The sequence below is a fragment of the Stomoxys calcitrans genome, chromosome 3 (assembly GCF_963082655.1).
Source record: "Stomoxys calcitrans chromosome 3, idStoCalc2.1, whole genome shotgun sequence".
Classification (NCBI taxonomy): domain Eukaryota; kingdom Metazoa; phylum Arthropoda; class Insecta; order Diptera; family Muscidae; genus Stomoxys; species Stomoxys calcitrans.
The window spans coordinates 92,008,801-92,034,543 of NC_081554.1; the positions used below are offsets into that span (position 1 = coordinate 92,008,801).

At 42.7% G+C, this 25,743-nt stretch overlaps 2 protein-coding genes and 5 long non-coding RNA genes across 8 annotated transcripts; 4 read left to right on the plus strand and 3 right to left on the minus strand.

Moving 5' to 3' along the window:
• Positions 1 to 169: 169 nt before the first annotated feature.
• On the plus strand, positions 170 to 1,633 carry LOC131995681 (uncharacterized). Its single transcript, XR_009397547.1, has 2 exons — positions 170 to 422; positions 595 to 1,633. It is a non-coding gene; the product is annotated as an uncharacterized LOC131995681 (long non-coding RNA).
• LOC131995680 (uncharacterized) lies at positions 545 to 2,602 on the minus strand. The gene is made up of 2 exons (XR_009397545.1): positions 1,185 to 2,602; positions 545 to 1,095 (listed from the first exon to the last, which is right to left on the minus strand). It is a non-coding gene; the product is annotated as an uncharacterized LOC131995680 (long non-coding RNA).
• A 480-nt stretch (positions 2,603 to 3,082) lies between these two features.
• LOC131996064 (uncharacterized) lies at positions 3,083 to 7,675 on the plus strand. Its single transcript, XM_059365511.1, has 3 exons — positions 3,083 to 4,645; positions 4,840 to 7,506; positions 7,670 to 7,675. Exons 1-3 carry the CDS (start codon positions 3,083 to 3,085, stop codon positions 7,673 to 7,675), a joined length of 4,236 nt encoding a protein of 1,411 aa, XP_059221494.1.
• A 60-nt stretch (positions 7,676 to 7,735) lies between these two features.
• On the minus strand, positions 7,736 to 11,417 carry LOC106090661 (uncharacterized). The gene is made up of 3 exons (XR_009397546.1): positions 11,342 to 11,417; positions 9,707 to 10,280; positions 7,736 to 9,646 (listed from the first exon to the last, which is right to left on the minus strand). It is a non-coding gene; the product is annotated as an uncharacterized LOC106090661 (long non-coding RNA).
• Positions 11,418 to 11,886: 469 nt separating this feature from the next.
• LOC131995682 (uncharacterized) lies at positions 11,887 to 13,379 on the plus strand. Its single transcript, XR_009397548.1, has 2 exons — positions 11,887 to 12,168; positions 12,341 to 13,379. It is a non-coding gene; the product is annotated as an uncharacterized LOC131995682 (long non-coding RNA).
• LOC131995679 (uncharacterized) lies at positions 12,291 to 13,837 on the minus strand. Its single transcript, XR_009397544.1, has 2 exons — positions 12,931 to 13,837; positions 12,291 to 12,841 (listed from the first exon to the last, which is right to left on the minus strand). It is a non-coding gene; the product is annotated as an uncharacterized LOC131995679 (long non-coding RNA).
• Positions 13,838 to 14,706: 869 nt separating this feature from the next.
• On the plus strand, positions 14,707 to 24,522 carry LOC106093901 (engulfment and cell motility protein 1). 2 transcript variants are annotated; one of them, XM_013261067.2, is made up of 3 exons: positions 14,707 to 14,940; positions 22,060 to 23,610; positions 23,669 to 24,522. In XM_013261067.2, the coding sequence occupies exons 1-3, from the start codon at positions 14,829 to 14,831 to the stop codon at positions 24,166 to 24,168; spliced, it is 2,163 nt and encodes a 720-aa protein (XP_013116521.1). In that variant the 5' UTR covers positions 14,707 to 14,828; the 3' UTR covers positions 24,169 to 24,522. The 2 variants fall into 2 exon arrangements, with proteins under 2 accessions (XP_013116521.1, XP_059221185.1); XM_059365202.1 differs by lacking the exon at positions 14,707 to 14,940 and adding an exon at positions 15,042 to 15,141.
• The last annotated feature ends 1,221 nt before the right edge of the window (positions 24,523 to 25,743 follow it).

The window sequence follows — 25,743 nt, forward strand, 5'->3', positions numbered from 1 at the left end:
CGGTAGCAAACACATGGTGAAAAAAGTGATTTTTATAAAAATCCTAAGCAATTTTTGCATTCCAGAACGACAGAGTTGCGTACCTCGTGTTGAACTTGACATGACATAATTACCAGGTAGTGTGCCGTAAACAGCTGAGTAAAATTTTTTCTCGCGAAGTTGTGGTGTGCGGCTTTCCGGCTGTGTTCATCCCCCTTTACACCATATGTATCGCTATTGTGAATGATTTCGAGCATACTTGAACAACCCTGGGAATCAGGTGTTCAGTGATTGAAACGGGTGGAAGAGGAGGAAAGCCGTCAAGGAAGGACTGGTCGAAAGCCTGCCATGACGGGAAATTTGCGAAAGATGGCCGACTTCCTGGCCGGTTTGCCTGCTCTTGGACCTTGGAATTGGAGTTGGCTGGATGCAGAAAAATCGTGGTACGAAAAAAAAGTATAATTTGTTTTTTTTTTTTGCGAAGAACTGTGCGCCCGGTGACACGAAGCGCTGCCACCGACTCGAATATAAAAAGACCCCGATAACCAAAGAAAACCAAAAGTGATAGAAGATGCCTGAAAATGGATTTTTTTTATTCTTTTTAAATTCATGAAGGAAAATCGAACTTACGAACTACATATTAAATAATCTGAAAATAAAGAAAAAATTACATCCTAAAAAAAAAAAATATATAAGAAATTATAAAAATAATCTAAAACTACAAGCTTAACTTACCTAAAGGCTACATACTAAACTTACCTAAGAACTAAGTTAACAAAACCACAAGCAAAAAAAATACTTAAAATCTACAAGCTAGATAAAAAAGAAAAAAACAAACAAACAGTGAATTGAATACATCTTAAAGTTACGAAGATATCTAAGAATTGAGCATACCTAAAAGAAAAATTACAATCTAAATAAGACTAAAATCTTACAAGCTACATAACGCTACATCTTAAAAATAAAGTTAAAAAAAAAAAAAAAAAACAACGGATACACCATCATCAACCGCATCTAGCCACCATCGCCTCTCCAATCAACGTGGGAGCTCCAGATGCTTGTAACCTCCTCCGGGTTGCAGGGGTAAATGCCGGACTTCGGACTAAGACGGACGACCTATAAAGACAAACATTTTTATTACAGTTTACACGTACACATATAAATATATTTGGGCCAAATAATATTTAAATATACATTGTTCTTACCTGGGGGAGACAAGAAGGGCTATTTGTCCCAACTCAGTTGCAGTGGGTTCCGTTTTAGAAGGAGCCGTAGGCGCTAGGATCAGAGCTCTAATCCGGGTAGGTCCTCAAAACGTTGAATAGGGAGTTTTTGCCCACCGGGCAAATATCATCTTGTCCAACCAGAAAAGAAAGGAGTAATTAAAAAAGAAAATAGAAAAAGGTATGATATGTTTATATTGACAACACGGACGGACAGAACAAACAACGGACGGATACTAATACGCGGACGGATATTAGCGGCAGCCCGGCCGAAGCGGGTGGAAATCCTTACTTCAGCGGAGGAAGATGACTAGACGATGCCAGATCAAAGGCGAAATGGGGACCCCATGGTCGAAACTTTGATTATTGTTATGATATGTATTTTCTGTTGATGCCAATAAAGGCAGTTTTATAATGTTTTTACAAGGCAACAGTATGTGTTCAGCCTAAGGCTGTTTTTGAAAGGTGGTGTGGGAAGGAATGAGTGAAAGGTAAGTGAAGGTAAATCAGCGAAGTTGGGATGCCCAGGATACGTATGAGGGGCATCAAGGTATGGGAACCCAGGGGTTCCTTGGGGGAGGGCTAATGCTTGGCGAAACAGCTGCCAAGCAAGCTTCGCGGTGAGTGTTTGCGTTTGACATCCCCAGTAAGTTCGTGATTCTGTTTCCGGTTTGTGTTTCCTTTTCCTTACATGTTTCGGGCTCGCTTTTTTTTTTGTTTGAATCCTTCTGTCTTAAAGTCCGGTATGATTTATGTTTTTGTTTCGTGACAGCGTATGACCCGTGTTGTTGGCAAGAACCTACCCCCCATCCGGCGAGCGATAGCCGCGCTGAAAGCCAGCATACCGGCAAAGCCGACACCGGGCAAATATCAGCTCAGAGTATGAACCGTGCACGTAACAAAATGGCGCCCAACGTGGGGCCCGAAACTTGTTGTAATAGTCCTAATTTCCGCTTGGTCACTCCGTTTTTATGTTTTGCCGAAAGTGTAGTCCCGGTTAAGTAAGCTTAAGAGTCCTTACCGCGTTGCATGCTGTAGGCAAGGCGTGAATTGGTTTGTCTTTACGGAAGGCTTAAGTATCAGTAAATATACGCTTCGGGAGTCTTAGCCGTTGGTCAGTAAGTAACCGGCTAATTGCTTTTCGGAAGACAGAGTTTCGCGGATACTTTCAAATCAACCTTTATTGCTATAGACCCATAATTTAATATTCATTTTGTTTGCCCTCAGTATAGAACGGTGGCGTCCGAGTCGTGAATGTACCTAGTGGTCCCGCCTAATCAAGGTTATTTGCTTGGAAGTGTAGTAGCCGCGGGTACATTAACGAATCGGTTTCCGTCGATTTGAATCCTTGCTTTTTTTTTATTGGTACATAGATACAATAGCCCGAAGATGGTCGTTTTTTTTTTGCAGACTTACCTTACTCCGTTGGGAGAGTTTTCAGGCGTAGGGCCGAACTTCATGCAACCCCAGCGATCGTGGCTATAGTCCAGTGGGCTGTGGTGACTGCACAGGGTTAGTCCTTGCTTGTACTGCCGTATACGTCCATCTACATATCCATATCTGTAATTTTTGTTTCACGAACTTACGCAACCTGGAAAAATATCTTTTGTCAATTTTTGTTTATAAATCGTATAGAAAATCAAACACTCACCTTATTTTACCATTACTTGCCTCTCCAATAGTTCCTTCCTTTCACCACCTAGAACATATGCTTTTCTTTTAGTTGGCTCGTATAGAGTTTTTTTGTTGCCCTCATAGGGGTTATACATCGTTTCTACTTTTACTTGCAGATTTACATTTTGGTCATTGTGTAGGAATTTTTGGCTTGCTCTAGACCAGTCTTCCTACGCACTATCTATTTGGTTTGAATCTTTGTCGAGATGGTAGGCACGAGGTCTGGTAGTAGGGATGCGGCAGGCCAGCCGGCCTGCACCTCAGGCGCAAATCCAGTTCAACCGCCGGTGTTGAATATGCCTATATCGGGGGTCACCATTCCCGCGACAACTACTGGCAATGGACCACCGCCGTCGTCGTTGGCACCGCCCATTGACCCAGTCATGGAGGAGGTGTCCCGTATGTTGAGTAGCTCTTTCCGATCACAGGATTCCATTGCACCACCTAGTTTTAGTTCACTAACTGGCTTGAATGCACCTGCCCGTCCAGTGGACCCGGCAATGGGGTCTGCGATGCGCGAGATAATCAATTCGGCTGTAGGTTTGGCTCGTGCAGAGTTCGAGAGGGAACAGGCGGAGAGTATCCGTAGGCTTATACCCACCATAGTAGAGGCCACCCGTCGCTCCTTAGGAGTTGGAGGCATTTCCGCAAGGGGAAATATACCAGTGGAGGCACCCTTTCCGGCTGCTCCACCGGTCCAGGGGCCTCCTATCATACCGCCGGTTTCACGAGCTCAGACCGCACCCCATCCACTTAACACGGCTCGACCGATATTGGGTTTTTCACAGCCACCGCCCTCGATTTCTGCACCTAGGATTAGCAGTTATATTCCCCCACCGAGCCTTGACCCACGGTCACAGGCTTCCGCGCATAGGGAGGTCAATCGGATGGCGAATGAGGGTGCAGCTTTTATGGATCCCCCGATACAGCAACAGTTTCCCGGCCATGTTGAATATCCTGCTGCTCAGGGTTCCTCCGGTTTGGAACAGGGCCCGGCAGGGCACAATTTTGCGCATCATATGCCACCTGGGCAGAATGTGGAGTTTCCACCGCCAAATCATTCGCAGCGTGGCAGCGCAAGGCGCTCGACGACTCAAAACCCAGAGAATGCCGCCAGAATTACTTTGGCTAAATGGGGTGTCAAATTCGACGGCACTACCAAGACAATGAATGTCCACGAGTTCATTTTCCGGGTAGGCGAACTCAAGCGAGATTATGAGTGCCCAGATGAGGATTTCATTACAAAGTTCCATCAACTTTTGGAAAGTCCGGCCTTGGATTGGTATTGGGGGCACCGGAAGTTTGTCCAATTTCGAGACTGGAACGAACTACAAACGGCACTTCTCAATCAATACCAACGTTTCGAGAATGAGTTCCAAGTGCAAACTCAAATGCTGAACCGCCGCCAATTACCTCACGAGTCCTTTGAGGACTTCTATAACGCTGTTATGCAACTAAGGACGCAACAGAAGGCACCCTATTCCGAGGACGAAATGGTGGAAATTATGCGGGGGAACTTGAAGTCGTCGTTGGCCCAGATGATTTTTTCAGCACGAATCTCGAACCTCGGTGAATTTTACCGAGAGGTGAAAAGGGCGGAAAACTTGATAGCAAGTCATAGACAGCAGTATAGTCGTCCCGGCCCGCCACAAAGAGTACATGAACTGGCCTGGGAAGAAGCTTTGCCACCAGAGATCTTAGAGGTTGATGCGATACAGGACAGAACTAAGATAAAGTGCTGGAACTGCGAGGCCGAAGGTCATAGTTGGGTAGACTGTGCCGCCCCACGCAAATATTTTTGCTATAGATGCGGACACGCTGGTGTTACCGTAGCGAATTGCCCTAAGTGCCAGGGAAACCGACCGAGGGGCTCACCTCATACTGGGGGGGTGAGGTCCACACCGGTCTAGACCCAGTCCACAATTCAGCCGATGCCGCATGCAAACACATCACCATTTTACAGAACACGGATCGGCCCAAGGCAATAGCGGTACCGCAGCGCGAACTGAAACCACTACATGTGCGGATCAAGGAGTACAAGGAGGCTAGAACAAGGATTTTTGGCACGGTGTCGAATAAAATACGAAAGGCGAGAGAGAGATATAAAGCCCGTAAGAGACTCCGACAACACATAGCCGCCGCAACCTTATATGAGGGAGAGGACACAAGATTCTACACCAAGATTTCGATAAACGGACAGCCGATTGAAGGTCTGCTAGATAGTGGTGCCACGGTGTCGTGTCTGGGCAAGGGTTGTGAAGATTTTGTGGACAAAGCGGGGTTGGAGGTTTCACCTTTTGTCTCCGTCATCCAAACAGCCGATGGCACACCCCATCGCATTAAAGGTAGAGTCAGCGCCGCTATCAATTTTAACAAGAGAGAGTGTGCAGTGACATTTTATTTGGTTCCTTCCCTTAGGCGTGAGCTTTTTCTTGGAGTGGACTTCATGAGGTCTTTTAATCTTTTCGCTGGGGTCGACAGTCTTTCAACCAACGATATTGGCCTCTGTGGCGACGCTGATGATAGGACTGATGATGAAATCAAGCTACACTCCTTAACAGACCAGCAGCGGAAACGCTTGAATGTGGTGATGGAGATGTTCCCTTGCTACACCAAGAAGGGACTTGGTAAAACCTCGATTGAAGTCCATACAATTGACACTCGCGATGCTTGCCCGGTGAAAGATAGGCATTATCCCGTATCCCCGGCAGTGCAAAGACTCATGTATGCGGAATTGGATAGGATGCTTAGCCTGGGAGTGATTGAGGAGAGCGAGAGCCCATGGAGTCACCCGGTGACGCTAGTCCGCAAGGGCGAAAAGAACCGGTTGTGCCTGGACGCTCGGAAGCTCAATGCTCTTACGGTTAAGGACGCCTATCCCCTTCCGCATATAGAGGGTTTGCTCAGTCGGTTGGGGGACACCTATTTTATTTCAAGTGTCGACCTAAAAGATGCGTTTTGGCAGATCCCCTTGGATCATGCAAGTAGAGAGAAAACGGCATTCACGGTGCCTGGTAGACCACTTTACCATTTTAAGGTGATGCCTTTTGGGCTGTGTAATGCAGCTCAAAGGCTTTGTCGTCTAATGGATAGGGTGATACCAGCCGCGCTTCGGGATAGAGTTTTCGTCTACTTGGATGATCTATTGGTGGTATCTCCAGACTTCGACACACACATGGGGTTGCTAGAGCGAGTGGCCAATTGTTTATCAAATGCAGGCCTCACAATTAACGTAGCTAAATCGAAGTTCTGCTTCAAAGAGCTACGTTACTTGGGGTATATCGTTGGTGGAGGAAAATTGAAACCAGACCCTGAAAGGATATCGACCATAATGAAGTTCTGTTATCCAAGGACCGCTAAACAGGTTAGAAGCTTTATGGGTACGACGGGTTGGTATAGGCGCTTTATCGCCGATTACGCCACCATTGCTGCACCGATTTTTAACACCCTCAAGAAAGGGAAGCAGTTTAATTTTCCTGAAGATGCCAAGGAGGCGTTCAACAAACTGAAGGAGGCACTGGTGACAAGCCCAGTCCTGACGCACCCGGATTTCACAAGGCACTTCTATGTTCAGTGCGATGCCTCGGACTTGGGCATAGGCGCTGTTCTATTTCAGAGAGACGACTCAGGAGGAGAACATCCAATAGCGTATTTCTCCCACAAGCTAACCTCCGCTCAGAGAAACTACTCAGTGACTGAGAGGGAATGCTTGGCCGTGGTGATGGCCATTAAGAGATTCCGGCCATACATTGAGTTGCTGCCTTTTTCGGTCATTACGGACCATAGCAGTCTCAAGTGGCTGATGTCTCATCGGGATCTGAGTGGTAGGTTAGCCAGGTGGAGCTTGCATCTGCAGTCGTTCTCTTTCGAAATAGAGCACCGCCCAGGTAGCCAGAACATAGTCCCGGATACACTGTCCCGATACAGCATGGAGGAGGTCGCCATGGACGTTAGCAGTTTCGTGGACCTGGAATCCTCTGCATTCTCGACCGAGAGTTATATGGATCTTGTGGCCAAGGTGAAGGATACTTCCGCTCAGCTGCCCGATTTGAGGGTAGTGGATGGGTTGGTCTATAAAAGGACCCAGCACGATGATGGAATTCCCCTGAATGAGGACTTCGCCTGGAAGTTGTGGGTTCCAATGGAGCTTACACGAGACATCATCCGAAAGGCTCACTGTCCCCCTCAAGTTTCCCATGGTGGTTTCCACAAGACGCTGAGAAGGGTAAAGGAGTACTTCTACTGGCCGAATTTGAATACTCAGGTTAGACAGTTTGTCCAGGAGTGCCAGACCTGCAAGGAGACGAAACCATCAAATACTACCCTTAGGCCACCCATGGGGAAAGAGTGTGTGACAGAGAGACCCTTTCAGAGGATCTATGTCGACTTTTTGGGGCCTTACCCCAGGTCGAAATCGGGCAATACATTCATCTTTATTGTGCTAGACCACCTGTCCAAATATGTGCTTCTGAAAGCGATGCCCAAGGCGAGTACCCGGAACGTGGTGAGATTCCTAATATCGGAGGTTTTTCACAAATTTGGTACACCGGAGACTTTGGTGTCCGATAATGGCAAGCAGTTTGTCAGCAAGGAGTTTGCAGAGCTTGTGAGGAATTTTGGCATCAACCACGTGAGAACCGCGGCTCATTCACCCCAGGCGAATGCGTCCGAAAGGGTGAACCAGTCCATTTTGACGGCCATTCGCTCCTATTTGCAGGAAGACCAATCGGACTGGGACAAACACTTATCAGAGGTGGAGTGTTCGCTCCGTTCCTCTGTGCACTCATCCATAGGCGTAACCCCGTACTACGCACTCTTTGGCACGAATATGATAAATCACGGGAGTATGTACACGATCGCTAGGAAACTTGAGCTGCTGAACGACCCCGAATTGAACTTCCTGATGAAGTCCGAGAAACTGGATCTGATAAGAGGCAGAATCAGGGAATGCCTGCACAAAGCTTACCAGCGTGGCGAGAAGGCGTATAATCTACGGTGTAGAGTAGTTAACTATATTCCTGGTCAAGAAGTCTACCGTCGGAGCTTTAGACAAAGCGATTTTAAGAAGGGGTACAATGCTAAGCTGGATAATAAGTTTGTACGGTGCCGCGTAGTGAAGCCGATTGGTAATTCCCTTTATGAAATAGAGGATTTACAAGGGAAATCCTTGGGTGTCTATCACGCCAAGGATTTGAAGCAATAGTTAAGGCCATAGTTGCTTGTTAGCTGTAAGTTTATGTTTATTGCAATGAATTGCCCTGTTCTATTTTTATTCTTTTTTTTTATTTTATATACGTTTTTTTTTTGAATTGATTTCTTTTTTTTGCGATTTTAGTTATAAGGTTGTAGTAAGAAGTTGAGTTTTTTTACTCGATTGTACGGGTCGGCAAAGTATCCCATAGCTAGAGTAGCGAGTGCTTTGGAAATCTGATTTAGGCATTAATTAGGGTTAAGATTTACTGAAGAATGAAATGAATTATGATGATCATAGGTTATAGTTTAATTTAAGGAAATGTCTTTAGATTTAGAATGGGAATGGATTAGCTTTTATACTGTTTAGTTTTTCTTTCCGATTACAGTTTTGTCTTTTTCCAATTTATTAGACACAAGACACAGGCTGAAAAAAAAATTTTTTTTTTTTTCAAACAATTCTTTTTTTTTCACTTCTGTTTTATCTACGGAAATGCGAATTTAGGCGTTCTTTTCTTTCCACGTCAGTTTATTTTTCTTTTGTCTTCCCGACACCAGGTTCCGTGTGGTTTCTTCCAAACACGAGTCCTGGGTCGGTTTTGTTTTAGACACCAGCCGACAGTTTATTGCTAGTTGGCTATGACCTATTTTTTTTTTGGTTTTTCTGGGGATACCAGCACAATGTGGAGTTAGATATGGCTTTCCACAGAAACCTTTTTTTTTTTCTTTTAGTTCGGAGGGGTGTCAAATAGTTGTTACTGTTTGAATTTTGGGTGTGCCAAATGGTACTTATTTTTCTCATTTCGCGAATTTTCCGTTTCTTCTGGAGCAGAAATAAAGCACGCTATTTTAGGTGACCCGGAGTTAAGGGCAGTGCTAAACCTTATTTTTTTTTTTGCTGGTTACCTTGTTAATATAACAGATTTTAAGGCAAGGAAACACGCCGATTTCATTCAGTAGGATATTCCCTCATGGCTTACAGTGGGGTTTTGAGAAAATTGTTTTTATCATTGGTATTTGTATAGTTTTTCAAGAAAAGGAAGTTACCGCGAGGAATATGGGTTTTCCCCGGTGAAAACCGAGGTGAGTACCAGCCATTATGCGAAAGCGCCTATTACTGCCCTAGGAGAAATCGTCTAGGGAAATTTCACTAAGGACACTTAGGCTTTGTTCACATGAAGACAGTCCAATGGAATTGATTCCTTTCTTTTGTGCCAGGATTTCATTGGCGTACAAATACCAAATTTCTGTTTTATGTCGACGCCGTCCGGAAGATAGTTCACACAACGATGGCTTCGTATTTTATTTAGCCAGTTTTCATCAATTTTAGATGGTAACGTCAGATTACAGTAATGATTCGTGTTGACCGATTTATACGACCGAACATTTTCTTTTTGCACGAGATGGCGCTATTTCTGAGAGCGCCTTGGACTTGGGAGTTCCCTTAGTTACCCGGGGCAGATGACGTTGTGGTAGGAGCAAAGTGTTCAATGGAAGTAGAGGAAGATAGTTGACTCACCTGGTTCCTGGCCGGTCCGGGGGGCTGGGGAGTGTAATCCCTTTTGATTCCGCGGTGAAACCTGATGAAAACGTGAAAAGGTGTTAGTTTGGAATGGTTTTCATGATATGCGTAGGCTTACCTTCCTTTTCTTTATTTGGTCCAAATCGTCTGCCCTTTCCTTTTGGTCCCATTGGTGGTTTGTGACACAGCTTGGGGTGTAATGCAATTTCCGCAGAAGGTGTACTTCGTTTGGTTGGCTGTAAAAAAGGGGCTAAGAAGCTATACTTACCCGACACTTACCTGGAGAACTCTGCGGTTGGAGGATGCTGGACGAAGACTACCAATCTTTCGCACCGCCCTCTATGAGAGGATGGCTTGGGGTCGGCCACTGTGAAGTGTTCGAAGGGTATTATTTGACAATCGGCTCACCCTCACACTGCGTCCCGGCATTGCGCGGCCTGCTACGGGACACCGCACGCGAGCCCTCCGTCCTTCTATCTCTATGGCATTAAGAACATGGTATAACATGTTACCGCGCGGACGCGTGGAGAGGAGGCGTAATGGATGCGTCCATTACTCACCATGTCAATTATTGCCCTTCTAATACTTACAGAGCCGTTGCACCTCACCGGGTCTCAGAAGGCTCGCGAAGACTGGTTGGTCAGCTTCGTCATTTTGGTTGTGGGCAATTCCTTCTGTAGTGGTTTCCGGACCTGTAAGAGGCAGAGAGGAAATGACGCGTTAGAGTTGTTTTAGTTTTGTTTTTATATGATTTGGGGTTGTTATCGTTTTGTTTTTTCCCAATCTGGATACTTGATTTGGTTTTTGCTTTTTTCGGTTTGATTTTACACAAAACAATGTTAGTGGTTTTCCTTTTTATCGTTTCATTTTTGCCTTTATTTTCTTTTTTATCTTAAAACTTTCACCAGAAGGTTCATTGAACTTGGTCACAACACTCACGAAAAGAGAAATTTTTCGTTTATAAATTTGCTTTACAGGTGACATTCTTCTTCTCTTTAGCTTAGCACCTTTGTTTTTACTTTTTCTTTTACTTGGAGTTTCAATTCAGACGTTCCCCTTCATACTCCATTGCACATATCTGCACTAGTGTTGTTGGTACCCTCCACCCCCCCCATTCATCAGTTAAATGGGTCACACGCATCGGCGGATAGTACCGTTGGCCCACACTATTATACTATCATATTTACACACTATGCACGCACTAGCACCAGCACCATTGATATGTTGGTGGGTGCATTTTTGTTTTTTTGTATAGGGGTATAGGTGTATTGGACTGACGCCAATTTTTTTTTATTTTTGGGGACCACGCGACTTTTCGGGTACTGTACCTCTTTGGTTATTTGGGAACACTATGTACATATATTTTATTTTTTATTTTTTTTGGAGTTTTAACTATTTTTCTGGTCATTCACTTAATAGCCTGGTTGTGTCGGGCCAGGTGACCTTAGCCACTGGTGGCTACTGGGGACACTTTTGGTTTGAACGCATTATTATTTCTTTTATGTCATTCGGTGGGGTTGTTTTTTTAATTGCGAATATTTTTCGTACTATTATTTTACGGCTGATTTCATTAATTTTTCTAGAATTTTTTTCACACACACACACACCACTAGGGTTTCAATGGTTTAGCTTTCGATATTTTTATTTCGTTTTAAATTCACAATTTATTTATCTGGTATTTTGCACAGAGTTTTTTGTTGAACTTTAGTTTAGTCACAGTTTTGTTCTTTCTTTTTTTTTTATAAATACTTACCTTTTTATTTCCATTGAGCGAGTTTCGTCCGTCCCGGTTAAAATTCCAAATTTTTTTCATTACCTCTTCTTCGTTTTATCAAGTGCTACACATTTCATTCACCAAGAAGTGAGGCCCATAGGCCCTACCCTAGTTGCGAACGCGTATGTCAGAGTGCTTAGTAGAGGTTCACACGGCGCGATAGGGCATAAATAGGGTAGGCACACTAGCGGATGTTAAAATTTTGGATATGAAGATTATAATTTCATGAGATTTACTTAATGTGGCAGATCATAACGCTCCCCTGAACATGTTTTCCAATAAGTCGGATGTCGTAGGTGCTAACGTATGTGAGATAAAATGGCCTAGGGAGACTGAGCAGATTGGTCGATTAGTTCCCCCAAATTGGACGAAAGGTTCCACTAGTTGTGCGATAGATTGGTTTGCTGGAGTAGGGATGTCAGTTCAGACATGCTTTTAGGGATGTACATGCACGAGCAACCGGATTTTCCTAGGAATACACAGAGAGAAATCGCACTTTTTCCCTCCCATCCTTTGATAGCGATACCGGCGGGATGGTTGGGTTTGTGGTGTGCGGCTTTCCGGCTGTGTTCATCCCCCTTTACACCATATGTATCGCTATTGTGAATGATTTCGAGCATACTTGAACAACCCTGGGAATCAGGTGTTCAGTGATTGAAACGGGTGGAAGAGGAGGAAAGCCGTCAAGGAAGGACTGGTCGAAAGCCTGCCATGACGGGAAATTTGCGAAAGATGGCCGACTTCCTGGCCGGTTTGCCTGCTCTTGGACCTTGGAATTGGAGTTGGCTGGATGCAGAAAAATCGTGGTACGAAAAAAAAGTATAATTTGTTTTTTTTTTTTGCGAAGAACTGTGCGCCCGGTGACACGAAGCGCTGCCACCGACTCGAATATAAAAAGACCCCGATAACCAAAGAAAACCAAAAGTGATAGAAGATGCCTGAAAATGGATTTTTTTTATTCTTTTTAAATTCATGAAGGAAAATCGAACTTACGAACTACATATTAAATAATCTGAAAATAAAGAAAAAATTACATCCTAAAAAAAAAAAATATATAAGAAATTATAAAAATAATCTAAAACTACAAGCTTAACTTACCTAAAGGCTACATACTAAACTTACCTAAGAACTAAGTTAACAAAACCACAAGCAAAAAAAATACTTAAAATCTACAAGCTAGATAAAAAAGAAAAAAACAAACAAACAGTGAATTGAATACATCTTAAAGTTACGAAGATATCTAAGAATTGAGCATACCTAAAAGAAAAATTACAATCTAAATAAGACTAAAATCTTACAAGCTACATAACGCTACATCTTAAAAATAAAGTTAAAAAAAAAAAAAAAAAACAACGGATACACCATCATCAACCGCATCTAGCCACCATCGCCTCTCCAATCAACGTGGGAGCTCCAGATGCTTGTAACCTCCTCCGGGTTGCAGGGGTAAATGCCGGACTTCGGACTAAGACGGACGACCTATAAAGACAAACATTTTTATTACAGTTTACACGTACACATATAAATATATTTGGGCCAAATAATATTTAAATATACATTGTTCTTACCTGGGGGAGACAAGAAGGGCTATTTGTCCCAACTCAGTTGCAGTGGGTTCCGTTTTAGAAGGAGCCGTAGGCGCTAGGATCAGAGCTCTAATCCGGGTAGGTCCTCAAAACGTTGAATAGGGAGTTTTTGCCCACCGGGCAAATATCATCTTGTCCAACCAGAAAAGAAAGGAGTAATTAAAAAAGAAAATAGAAAAAGGTATGATATGTTTATATTGACAACACGGACGGACAGAACAAACAACGGACGGATACTAATACGCGGACGGATATTAGCGGCAGCCCGGCCGAAGCGGGTGGAAATCCTTACTTCAGCGGAGGAAGATGACTAGACGATGCCAGATCAAAGGCGAAATGGGGACCCCATGGTCGAAACTTTGATTATTGTTATGATATGTATTTTCTGTTGATGCCAATAAAGGCAGTTTTATAATGTTTTTACAAGGCAACAGTATGTGTTCAGCCTAAGGCTGTTTTTGAAAGGTGGTGTGGGAAGGAATGAGTGAAAGGTAAGTGAAGGTAAATCAGCGAAGTTGGGATGCCCAGGATACGTATGAGGGGCATCAAGGTATGGGAACCCAGGGGTTCCTTGGGGGAGGGCTAATGCTTGGCGAAACAGCTGCCAAGCAAGCTTCGCGGTGAGTGTTTGCGTTTGACATCCCCAGTAAGTTCGTGATTCTGTTTCCGGTTTGTGTTTCCTTTTCCTTACATGTTTCGGGCTCGCTTTTTTTTTTGTTTGAATCCTTCTGTCTTAAAGTCCGGTATGATTTATGTTTTTGTTTCGTGACAGCGTATGACCCGTGTTGTTGGCAAGAACCTACCCCCCATCCGGCGAGCGATAGCCGCGCTGAAAGCCAGCATACCGGCAAAGCCGACACCGGGCAAATATCAGCTCAGAGTATGAACCGTGCACGTAACAAAGTACACTATCTGTCAACGAGTTTTGATTGTGTGTGTGTGTGTATTATCGTTAAGAACCACCACACACACACAAACAACTAAAAATGCGGCGAACTAATGACATACACAAAATCAGAGTTGCACTAATCACACATTTTGACAGATAGTGCACTCAATATTTTGTTGTTGGGCAACTGTCACTACCTGTAAATGAATATATTGTATCTTGTGTGTACTTGAGCATGTCAAAAAGGAAAATTAAAATAGGTTGGTTTGTATCTGACGCAATAAGTTGACCAACTCTCACCTTCGAACGCGTTTCAGGGCGCAAAACATATAATTTGAATAAGTTTACTGTTCAAAAATTGTTTTGTTTTCCGTAAATTAGAGAAATTATTCTATTAGAATTATATTAATTCACATTATTGCTTCGCCAACGTTTTTTTTAAATGAAGTTTGTCAGCATTCCGCTCGAAATGCAGAACAGAATACTCAGCTTATTCCGAAAGCAGAATAGATTACCAACCCTTAACGGAAATTTCACCAGAGGTGCATACTGCACTTTAGAGCGTGTAATATTCCTTCGGACAAAAACATTAAGAATTCCGCTGTTTTTATTGTCAGTCCAATGAAAGCAACCCCAAATTATTTTTTTTTAACAAAATTTATGATTTAACCACTTTCTCAAAACTTTAACAATTTTTGCACATAAAAAAAAATCATAATGCTCACATTGCTGTTAACATTGTACTGTACCAAAAGAACACATTTTATTATACTAAAAGTAGCAACCATTAAAACGATACTATGTAATCGACCACAAATCGATGAGTTCAAGTGCCGATTTGGCCGATCCAAAAAAGTCAAACAATCGGTTTTATTTGTATAAACAACAGAGATACATTTCATTTTCTGAAGTCTGTGGGGTTCAATAAAACAAAATATTTAATAGAAAAAATCTTAAAAAAACGAGGAGCACAATCTAACAATATTACAACATGATACCGAAAAAGATGCCAGTGAAAGATGCTCATATTGTAAAAATAGCAGTGGAGTGTGATAATCACATAGCTCAGTTAATAAACTTGGATCAGAGACAACCTTTATCCGGTAAAAAACATTCCTCCTATATCAATTCGTAGTCGTAGTCCAATCCACATCATAAATAGTTACTTGTAGAAAACGCCTAATTTTGATAAGTTTAAATGACAGTCCTAAATACTTAAATGTATTTAGAAATAACCAACGCCCTGTCCGATTTTCTCTCATCGGACCATACACACACACGTACTACTTACATCAAAAAGAAAGGTTGGTTGCTTGCGGTAACGACAGTTGTCATTTGTGACGATGATTAATTAAATATTCTAATAAGATAACAGGAAGTGATACTACTTAAAATAATAATCGTTGAACAAGCGGTGAGAGGCCATCTATGATGTCTCCTATAATGCTGAACGGCAGGGTTCAAGTCCGGGCGAGAACATAAAAAAAATTGGTGGTGGTGACATTTGTACGAGACCACCGTAGCGCAGAGGTTATCATGTCCGCCTATGGCGCTGAACTTTTCCCCAAAGAGGTTTCGCACTGCGTCACGCCGTTCGGACTCGGTCATAAAAAGAAGGCCTCTTATCATTGAGCCTAAAATTAGAATCGGACAACGCTCAGTGATATGTGTGAAGTTTGGCCCAGTTCCTTAGTGGAATGTTAATGGGCAAATTTGCATTTTGATGGTGACATTTGTAATGTATTTACTTACTTTAATTGGCTATGACAGAATATTTCTTCCTCTAGCCGAACGTAAAATAGCGTCCCAAACGCCTCGATCTTTTGCGCTCATTCTAAAATCTCTGACACCAAGTTTCGAGGTGTCTCCCACAACTTGATCTGTCCATCGGGCTTTTGGTCTTCCCGGTTTGCGTGTACCACCGTGTTTGCCTTCAAAAGACTTCTTTGCTGGAGCTTCTTCATTCATTCTGACAACATGGCCTAGCTAACGCAGCCGTTGTATTTTGATGCGTGTAACTATGCTATCGTCGTCATACAGCTCATACAGCTCGTGGTTCATATGTCGCCTATATTCTCCGTTAACGCAAACTGGTCCATATATTTTACGAAGAATCTTTCTCTCAAATACTCCAAGCACTGCCTCATCTGCTTTCACAAGTACCCATGTTTCAGAACCATATAACAGCACGGGTAGTATCAGTGTCTTGTAAAATGTAGTCTATGTCTGTCGAGAGGTGGCTTTGTTTCTAAACTGCTTACTTAGTCCAAAGTAGCACCTTTTTGCCAGTATTATTCTTCGCTTTATCTCAAGACTGGTGTCATTCGTTTCAGTTACGGCGGTGCCGAGGTAGATAAAGTTACTGACTATCTCAAAGTTGTGGTTCCCAACTTTCTCCATGTTCTTTATCTGCTCGGTTGTGCAAGGCTTTTTGGGAGTTAAAACCATCCATTTCGTCTTATCTCCATTTACTGCCAGACCCATTTTCACTGACTCTCTTTCGATTCTTTCAAAGGCTGCAGTTACTACCTCCGGTGACCGACCTAAGATATCGATATCGTCGGCATAGGCGAGTAGCATGTGCTCTCTTGTGATTAGTGTGCCATATCTATTCACTTCTGCATCTCGTATAATCTTCTCCAGCAGGATATTAAGGAGATCACACGATAGGCTGTCTCCTTGTCTGAAACCTCGTTTGGTATTAAATGGTTCGGAGAGATTCTTTCCTATTCTTACTGAGGAACTCGTATCAGCAAGTGTCATCCTGCAGAGTCTTATTAATTTTGCAGGGATACCAAACTCAGACATACCTTTGAACGTAAAGGAGTATCGAAGCGGCTTTGTAGTCAACAAAGAGGCGATAGGTGTTGATTTGTCCTTCTCGGGTCTTTTCCAGGATTTGGCGCAGTGTGAATATCTGGTCTAGGGTGGATTTACCTGGTCTAAAGCCGCATTGATAGGGCCCAATTATCTCATTGACTTTAGATTTTAATCTTTCACACAGTACGCTCGAGAGTATCTTGTATGCTTTGGGGAGGAGACTTATTCCTCTGTAGTTGGCACATTCCGTCTTGTCTCCTTTCTTGTGTACGGGACATAGTATGCTGAGGTTCCAATCATCGGGTATGCGTTCTTCTAGCCAGATTGCGCAGATAAGCTGATGCATACGCCTTATCAGCGTGTCGCCTCCGGTCTTAAATAGTTCAGCGGGTAACCCGTCGGCTCCTGCTGCCTTGTTCTATAGTCGGGTTACTGCTACTTGGACCTCATTCTGACTAGGAGGTAAACATTCTATACCATCATCAGGGATTGGTTCTGCGGTATCCTCTTCGCCGCCAACATCGGACACTAGCAGTTGGGTAAAATGTTCTTTCCATATCCTCAGCATGTTGTCTGTGTCAGTTACCAGATTTCCTTCTTTGTCTCTGCAGGAGGATGTGCCTGCATCAAAGCCATCGGTTTGGTGTTTAATTCTTTGGTAGAATTTCCGGACTTCATTCTGACTCCTGTACATCTCAATTCGCTCGCAATCACGTCTTTCCAGTTCTTTTTTCTTTCTGCGGAATAGACGTTTCTCCTCTCTCTTTTTCTCCCGATACCTCTCCTTCATCTGGCGCGTTGCTACTGATTGCAGGGTTGCTCTATATGCCGCATTCTTGGCGTCAGTAGCATCTCGACACTCTTGGTCGTACCATGGGTTTTTTGGAGGAGGCTTCCGGTACCCAAGTACGGATTTCGCGGCATTTTCCATGGAGTGGGCAATTGTTTGCCACTGCGTCATTATATCCTCGGAACAAGGAGTGCTTTCATCAAGCAGTTGGGTCAGTCGAGAGGAGTATACCGCTGCCATTTGTTGTGTCTGCAGCTTTTCAATGTCCAGCTTCCGTGCAGTGTCAGATCGTACTTTCCTCGTCATGTTCAAACGGGTGCGAACCTTTGCTGCAACAAGGTAATGATCCGAATCTATATTCGCTCCACGGATCGATCGTACATCTAACACGCTGGATGAATGCCTTCCATCCATCACAACGTGATCAATTTGGTTTCTCGTGTTTTGATCGGGTGACAGCCATGTGACTTTGTGGATATTTTTATGTTGAAATCTTGTGCTACTAACTGCCATGTTTTTTGCCGCGGTCAAATCTATCAGCCTCAACCCATTACTGGGCGTTATCTCGTGGAGGCTAAACGTTCCAACTGTAGGACCAAAAAGTCTTCCTTCCCTATTTTCGCATTAAAATCTCCCAGAACGATTTTAATATCATGGGCGGGGCAGCGGTCATATTCTCTCTCTAGGCGCTCGTAGAAAATATCCTTGGTCTGCTCGTCTTTGTCTTCCGTCGGGGCATGGGCACATATACGGCTGATGTTGAAGAATTTGGCTTTTATGCGAATTGTGACTAGCCTCTCATCCACCGGAGTAAAGCTGGAGACTAGGTGTTTCAGTCTCCGACTAACCACAAATCCGCAGCCAAATTCATGCCTCGTGTTATGGCAGCTATAGTATAGTTCGTCACCGTTTGGTGTTGTAGTGACGCCATTCCCGGTCCATCGCACTTCCTGTAAGGCGGTTATATCTACCTTGTACTTCTCTAATACATCCGCCAGCGCGTATACTGCACCTTCTCTATAAAGAGTGCGGACATTCCAGGTGCAGATCCGCAAATCATGGTCCTTTTTTCGTTTGCGTGGGTCGTCAACGTTGGGGGTCCGTTTTTACTATTCCTTTGTTTTTCATAGTAGTTCTATGTTTTCCGGGGGCGGGTTACTGGCCCAGCGCCCCAACCGCATGGGTTTGTATGATTGCATGTATCCCTTGTTGTGGCGAGCCGCTTGCTCCAAGATCCGAAGCTCGCCGTCAGCCGCTCCTAACCTGAGAACAGACGCTGATGTTGACCATTAGTTATTTGAAGGCGCCAATAACCCGCCTTGTCACCTCGAGTATTATTGGCACTCAGTATTTAATTAAGAGCCAGTGCCACCTGACTCCTCACTGAGACTCTCCTCTCCTACTCCGTATAAAAACGGAGCTTTCCACCATCCGCAACCTGTGGACGCGACCGGTAGCTTTCAGCTAAGCTTCCCGTGATAACGATGGGCACCACACAAGTCGGAGCTCTAAGTTCCAGCCTGTGTGGTCATCCTGTATCGGCCGGGTAAGGTATTCTGCCTGTAAAACATATTTTCTAGAAGTGTTATACTGCGGCATGCTGTTAGGACTCGGCAACAAAATGGAAGTCCTATATCATTGACTTTAAACTTGAATCGGATAGCAAAATCAATCACTATAAACCGTACTATACAACTTACTTGCTAATACGTTGGAGTAGAACAAATATGGTTACTCTGAACTGTTACTCTGAGCTGAAATATTTGCAAGGCACCTAAAATTTAACCTTTCAAAAAATATTACGCTATTTTCGAATTAATCATTGTTGTTGTAGCAGCATTTTCATGTGGAGGTGGCGATCTTGTATGGGGGGAACACGGGAACACTCGCCTTGTCATATCGAACATTGTAGGCACTCAGAAAAGCTGAGAGAAGTCTCTAAAATAACCGGCATGCAGGTCGATTCATGATAGGATAATCATTATAAGTGTGAATATTGGTCCGCGGATGGTGTGTTTGAGGAAGACGTTAAATCTATCTTTACGGATGGCTCCAATGCATTTGGTATTTGCATTATGATAGCCTCTGAAATAAATTTACAACCTATGATTGGGGCCTTGAATCCTGAAATCTGTACATTGTCGCATTATTTGGATTCTCTTACCTGTCATCAACCGGGGAAATGCGGATGAATTGCTTGCTTTCGGCAGGATATGACTGACTACGTAAGTAAGACAGTTCGCTGCGTGATAAGGTCTATGTCGCGCGAATCCGGGATAATAATTACGGTAGAGCCTGTGTTGATGAGGCTTTTTGTTGTTGTAGCAACAACAAATCCAGGAGGGGGAGACGGTGGAGCAAATTATTTCAGATGTGTAGGAGCACATTGCAGCATAAGTTCTCCGTTCTCTGAAAGGTCTCCGATTCGACCCTTCATTCAGGCATTTGGCCGGGTATGGAAGGGTTACTTCCACATAACAATAACATTATGGGTTTTGCCTAAATTCTTGCCAACTTCTTTATTCCTACTTGTTTGGTAGAAAGCAATATGACATTTATCGCACCTTTGATATTTATTGTCAAGGTTTCTGTTGTTGTTGTAGCAGTGTGTTGTGATGAAGGAATCCATCGGGGTCAATCCGGTACGTACAACCGGCTGCCATGGGCTCATGCCGGGTTGTATGGCCCATGCACAGTCGTAAAAACGTACGGATCTTCTTTATTTTTGGATCAGTGTCGGATATGGCTAAGAAAATGAAAATAATAAATGAAATATGCTGATGCAACGTCTGGATTTATTCTGCTGTAATGTTGGTGTTTGAATTCCATCTGTTTTAGATGGACACAAGAGCAAAGTTCTGTTATAATAATTATATAATTTTTTCGAATTAGCTTTTTCCAGCAGTGTATTGAAGATATGGAGGCCACCGTCGCGCAGAGTTTAGTATGTCCACCTATGACGCTGAACGCCTGGTTTCGAATCCTGGCAAGAACATCAGAAAAAATTTTCCACGGTGGTTATCCCCTCCTAATGGTGGCGACATTTGTGAGGAACTATGCTATTTGAAAAAATGGTATGGCAGCCATGTAAAAAACTTCTCTCCAAAGAGGTCTCGAACTGCGACTCGCCATTCGCCTATAAAAAGGAGGCCCCTTATCATTGAGCATAAGCTTGAATCGGACAGCACTCATTGGTATGTGAGAAGTGTGCCCCTTTTCCTTAATGGAATGTTCATGGGCAAATTTACATTTTGTATCGAAGATTAGAGGGAGAGAAATTGCATTTTTTTAACGATGATCCAATCTCTAATCCGATTGATTACATTCCAGCTTATGTTGGAAATATTTGAAACAACCTTATCCCCTGTTCCCGCGGTGATCACGGATCGCCAACACCACATGAAAATGTGGCTACAACAACAACAACCATAAATAACCTATAACGGGATGGTGACTGAGGAGGAATTTGAACACGTCTTCTACGCAGACGATGTTACAATACTTCAAAGGGGTAAGAAAAGGACTTGGGTAGACCTTGGTGTCTCAATGAAGACTGAAATCTGCCTGTTCACGAGGAATACGAAGTTGAGCCTATTTGACGCACCACGTTCCCCCAATAGAACGATTTCGTTATCTGACAAGGTCAAATACTTGGGAATGGTCTTGGGCAGAAAACTAAAATGGAAGTGCCACATTCAGAAGCGTTCCAATAAGACTCACAGATTTTTGGAACTATGCAGACTGGCTGTAGGCTCGAAATGGGACCTGAATCCGATGACAGTAAACTGGCTCTACAGGAGCGTGACTAGAACAATACTCAGTTGTTTGGTGGAGTGCGATGGAGAAAAAGTGTTTCGGTATAATGACAGGACTACAACTTTATTTATACAAAACCGGTGCGGCAAGTTATAGCATGTGTAGGGCATGTAGGGAGGATGATAATACGTTAGAGCATTTCCTATGTTATTGCCGGCTTTCGCAGCTAACAGACACTCAGGTGACTCGTTGCAGTCTTTCATCGGCAAGGGCTGCTGACTCAGTGTACAACACACTGCTACATCATTACATAATGAAAAAAAAATTAATCACCTTGTCATATCGAGTATCATAGACACTCAGTATTAAGCAAGAGCCGTTGTGCACGGTCTCTCACTAAGACTCTCCACTCGATATCGCTAATTGTGTTGACTGCAATTTCAGTTACACCGCAAACAAAGCATCTCACTATCCGCAACCTGTGAACGCGCCTTTTAGCTCCCAGCTGAGCTTCACGTACCGAAGATAAACACCGCACAAAACGGAGCTCAGAGTTCCAACCCGTCGTGTGGTGCTCATAGTCTTCCCGTGCAGGGCCATCAATTTCTTAATATTGTTAATATGTTTTTATATATAGGTTGGAATCGAATGGGAGACGCTTTAAAGATTTAGCTTACTTAAGTCAAGCAATAAAAACTCTTTTTAGTCTCAATCTTTTGGCCAGAGTATACAATTTTCATTCATTCTGGTGGTTTTGTCAACTCGTTCCCACTTATTCCATGACATGAATAGTGGAGTAAAATAAAGAAAAAACTCTTAATCTGACACAATAATATAAGAATGTCTTTTGTTTTAGGAAAAATACAAGAGATATGCAGTTTTTGGAACATAGTCGAACCGGAAAATTATGCTCTTCAGTTTTGCGAAGGCAACCATTTAAAATATGTTACCGAAAAGAACCGCAACGAAATAAAAAATGGATCTGTGTTGCGCCTTCAATATTCTCCATCCAAAACTGCCAATGATATTTTAGAGACTTTGAGGGCTGGATCATCGTGTATCAAAGCAGAATGCTTGGAGAAACTTTCATCTCTATCTGTAGATGTTACATTTGCATTGGAATTTATTAAAGAACAAGGACTGGGCATTATAATTAGCATGATTGAGGAACCCAGCGAAAAAGAGGATAAAATACTCATATATAGCCTGAAGAGTTTTGTTGAATTGATGGAACATGAAACGGTGTCATGGGAAATTCTGCAAAACAGCTTCGTTCAACGAAACATTCATATAGTTAGGAATTTTATGAGTTTTCCAAAGTGCACTGAGAGCGCCTTATCAAATTTGGAAAATATTGTGCAGAATAGTTCTAAGCATACGCTTGTCGAGCAGGAGGTGACATTGCAAGACCTCTTGATGTTGTTTAAAGATGCCAAATCACCCGTGATATTGCAAAATGCGATAGCTCTAATCAATGCTCTATTCCAAAAGGCCGATGAGGGCAGAAAAAGACAAATAGCCCATACCATAAGTGGCAAACAATATCGTTTGGCGTTGCTAAGCAATATTCCAACCACGGAGATGACTCACCAATTGTATGTTCTGCAAACCCTTACCTTGGGCTTGCTTGAACAACGCAAACGAATGAAAGTATCTAACCAGGATCAAGATGCCCATGAAAAGATTAAAGAATTGAGAAAAATTGCTTTTGATGATTATTCTGGTATGTCTGGGTTTGGCGGTAGTTCTGGCAACTGTTCCGGCTCAGGAAATGTCAATTTTGCCCAATATTACAAAAAATTAGGATTCAAATGTGACATGAACCCCTCACAAGATTTTATGGAAACACCACCCGGCATTTTAGCTCTGGATTGCATGATCTACTTTGCCCGAAGCTATACCCAGCAGTATACAAAAATTGTTCACGAAAACTCGTGTCGAGGCGATGAACACGAATGCCCCTTCGGTCGGACGTCAATTGAATTGGTAAAATTACTTTGTGATATTCTTCGCATTGGCGAGCCTCCCTCTGATCAATCAGTTGACTTTCAACCAATGTTTTTCACCCACGACCACCCATTCGAGGAATTTTTTTGCATTTGTATTAATACTCTAAACCGCACTTGGAAGGATATGCGTGCTACAGGGGAAGACTTCCAGAAAGTATTCAGTGTTGTACGCGAACAGATAACGCGTACTTTGAAACAGCGACCAGACAATTTCGACGATTTTCGCGGCAAAATAGCTTACTTTACATACCAAATGATAACCAATTTGAGACAACAGGAGAGAACTTCGAAAGAAGAATGCGATTCCACAGCATCAGCCATAGTGAAGCTGAAAGAAAAGATATCACCCGATATTTTGGATTTAATAAAACAACAACGTTTGGCATTTCTTGTGGATGGTAAGTATTTTGCAAAATGGATATCATGCCACACATCACTATTCTGTTATCGTTTTAGGCACTCGATTTTCCAAATATTCACGAGGAGCACGCTCTAAAGATAAATTTTGGTATGCTCGTCTCTCTCCCAATCACAAGGTTATACATTACGGTGAATGCGACGAGAAAACAATCCCAACGCTGGAAGAGTTAAATAATAAGGTGTCGGTAATCGACATTAAACAACTTTTGGAAGGCAAAGAGTGTCCCCATATGAAAGAAATGCGCACACGTAAATCAGCCGTGAACCTCGCCTTCTCCATTACATTCGAAAATATGGACCATTCAACTGTCGATTTTGTGGCTCCTGACGAAAACGTCTTTAACTATTGGACCGATGGCATAAACGCTCTCTTAGGCCAAGAAATGGTTAGCAAGCAAAAAAAGGAGGATTTCGACACCCTGTTATCTATGGAAATTAAATTGAGATTATTGGACACTGAAGGGGTTGACATAAGTAAAGATCCCCCACCAATACCAGATGATCCAGAAAATTATGATTTTTGCTTTGATAACTAAACGAGCGGCATAAAACGTTCGTTCAATCACTCGAGAATTTTAATGTAGATTGATACTTTGAATTGATCAAATCTCGTATTATTAGTTTGTCCTCGTGTATTCCCTGTCTCTCCAAATTGAGTAAAATGCCAAAGTTATTGTAAAAGTATTTTAAAATGCACATTTATGCAAAACGATAAACCACAATTTTGTATTTTTCTAGTTTATACGCAAACAGTTTGTATATCAAAGTACTTGTAGTATTTTTCTATACTTAAATATACTTATTCCATAAAAATAACATTTTATAGTTATGTGTGCAATTTTAACCACGTCGTTGTGTTAATCTATAATAAAAAAACTCTTTGTATTCAATATGTTGTTATATCGTCATTTAATTCGTGTAAATCGTTCAAAAACACGATAAACAATAATGGCCCTTGGTCGGACCCTTGGGGCACGCCGCTATTAATAGGGGAACATCTGAAACCACTCCATTCACATTAATATAATGATTTCTCTAACACAGGTAAGAAAAAATAAGCCTACACGCACTCGAAGAAATATGAAGCTTGCGAATGAGTATAGAGTAATCGATCCTATCAAATGCCTTCTCTAAGTCCAATGAAAGAAGGACACTGATTTTCTGACTGGAAAAATTGTTTCTTATGCAGTCGGTTAGTCCAACAAGCAACATTGAAGAGCTCCTATGACTTCAGAAGCCAAACTGAATATCGCTCAAAAGTCTCCTCTCCTCTAAGTACTAGTAAAATTGGCAGACATTTAGAGAAATAACATCTTGAAGAATTTCAATGGATAGCCATCGTGACCCGCAGCATTTGACTTCACGTTTGAGAAGGCGGTAAAAAGGTCATCAATTGAGACACAACAAAATGAGAACCCCAAATCAGAGGGTATAGACCTCAAAAAATCTCCCGATTCATATCCTGGGTAGTAGGTGATTCTGTACTTAAAGTACCCGAGTGGGTCAAATCATTATTCCTTATGATGCTCCAAAGAGATTTAAAATCCACGCAGCTATCGAACATAGCACCGTGTGTTTTATGTTTCATTTTTCTTTTGACAGTCTTCGTTCGGTTGCACGCCTTGCAGAATATCCTCCAGTTCTCCGGATTTCTTTCAGGGGTATATGCCCTATGAGCCGAATCGGATAGAGACTGGTGATAACGAACCTCCCGAGAGTTTAGCCAATCGTGAAGAATAGTCTTATGGGCCATTGCAACTTTTCTGGGAAAAGCAGAATGGATAGTAGTAACCCCACTCATAAAGACGTCATGTTGTACCTCAACATCTGAGGAGGAAAACATTCTAGAAAAGTCAACGGAATTAACAAGGGACTCCAACTCATTAACATCGAAACGATCATAATCAACATATTCATGAAATAACGGGCTGCGTCCAATTATAATCTCAATTGAGATGAATATAAAGGCATGCTTTGATATGTTAGGGCAAACTAATTGATTGCTGATCCTAATCTTGCGAGGATCAGAGAGAAGAAAGTAATCTAGAAGAGAAGATGAGCGATGAAATGAGTCGTAATGTGTAGGTTTAGAATTATGTGAAACTGAGACA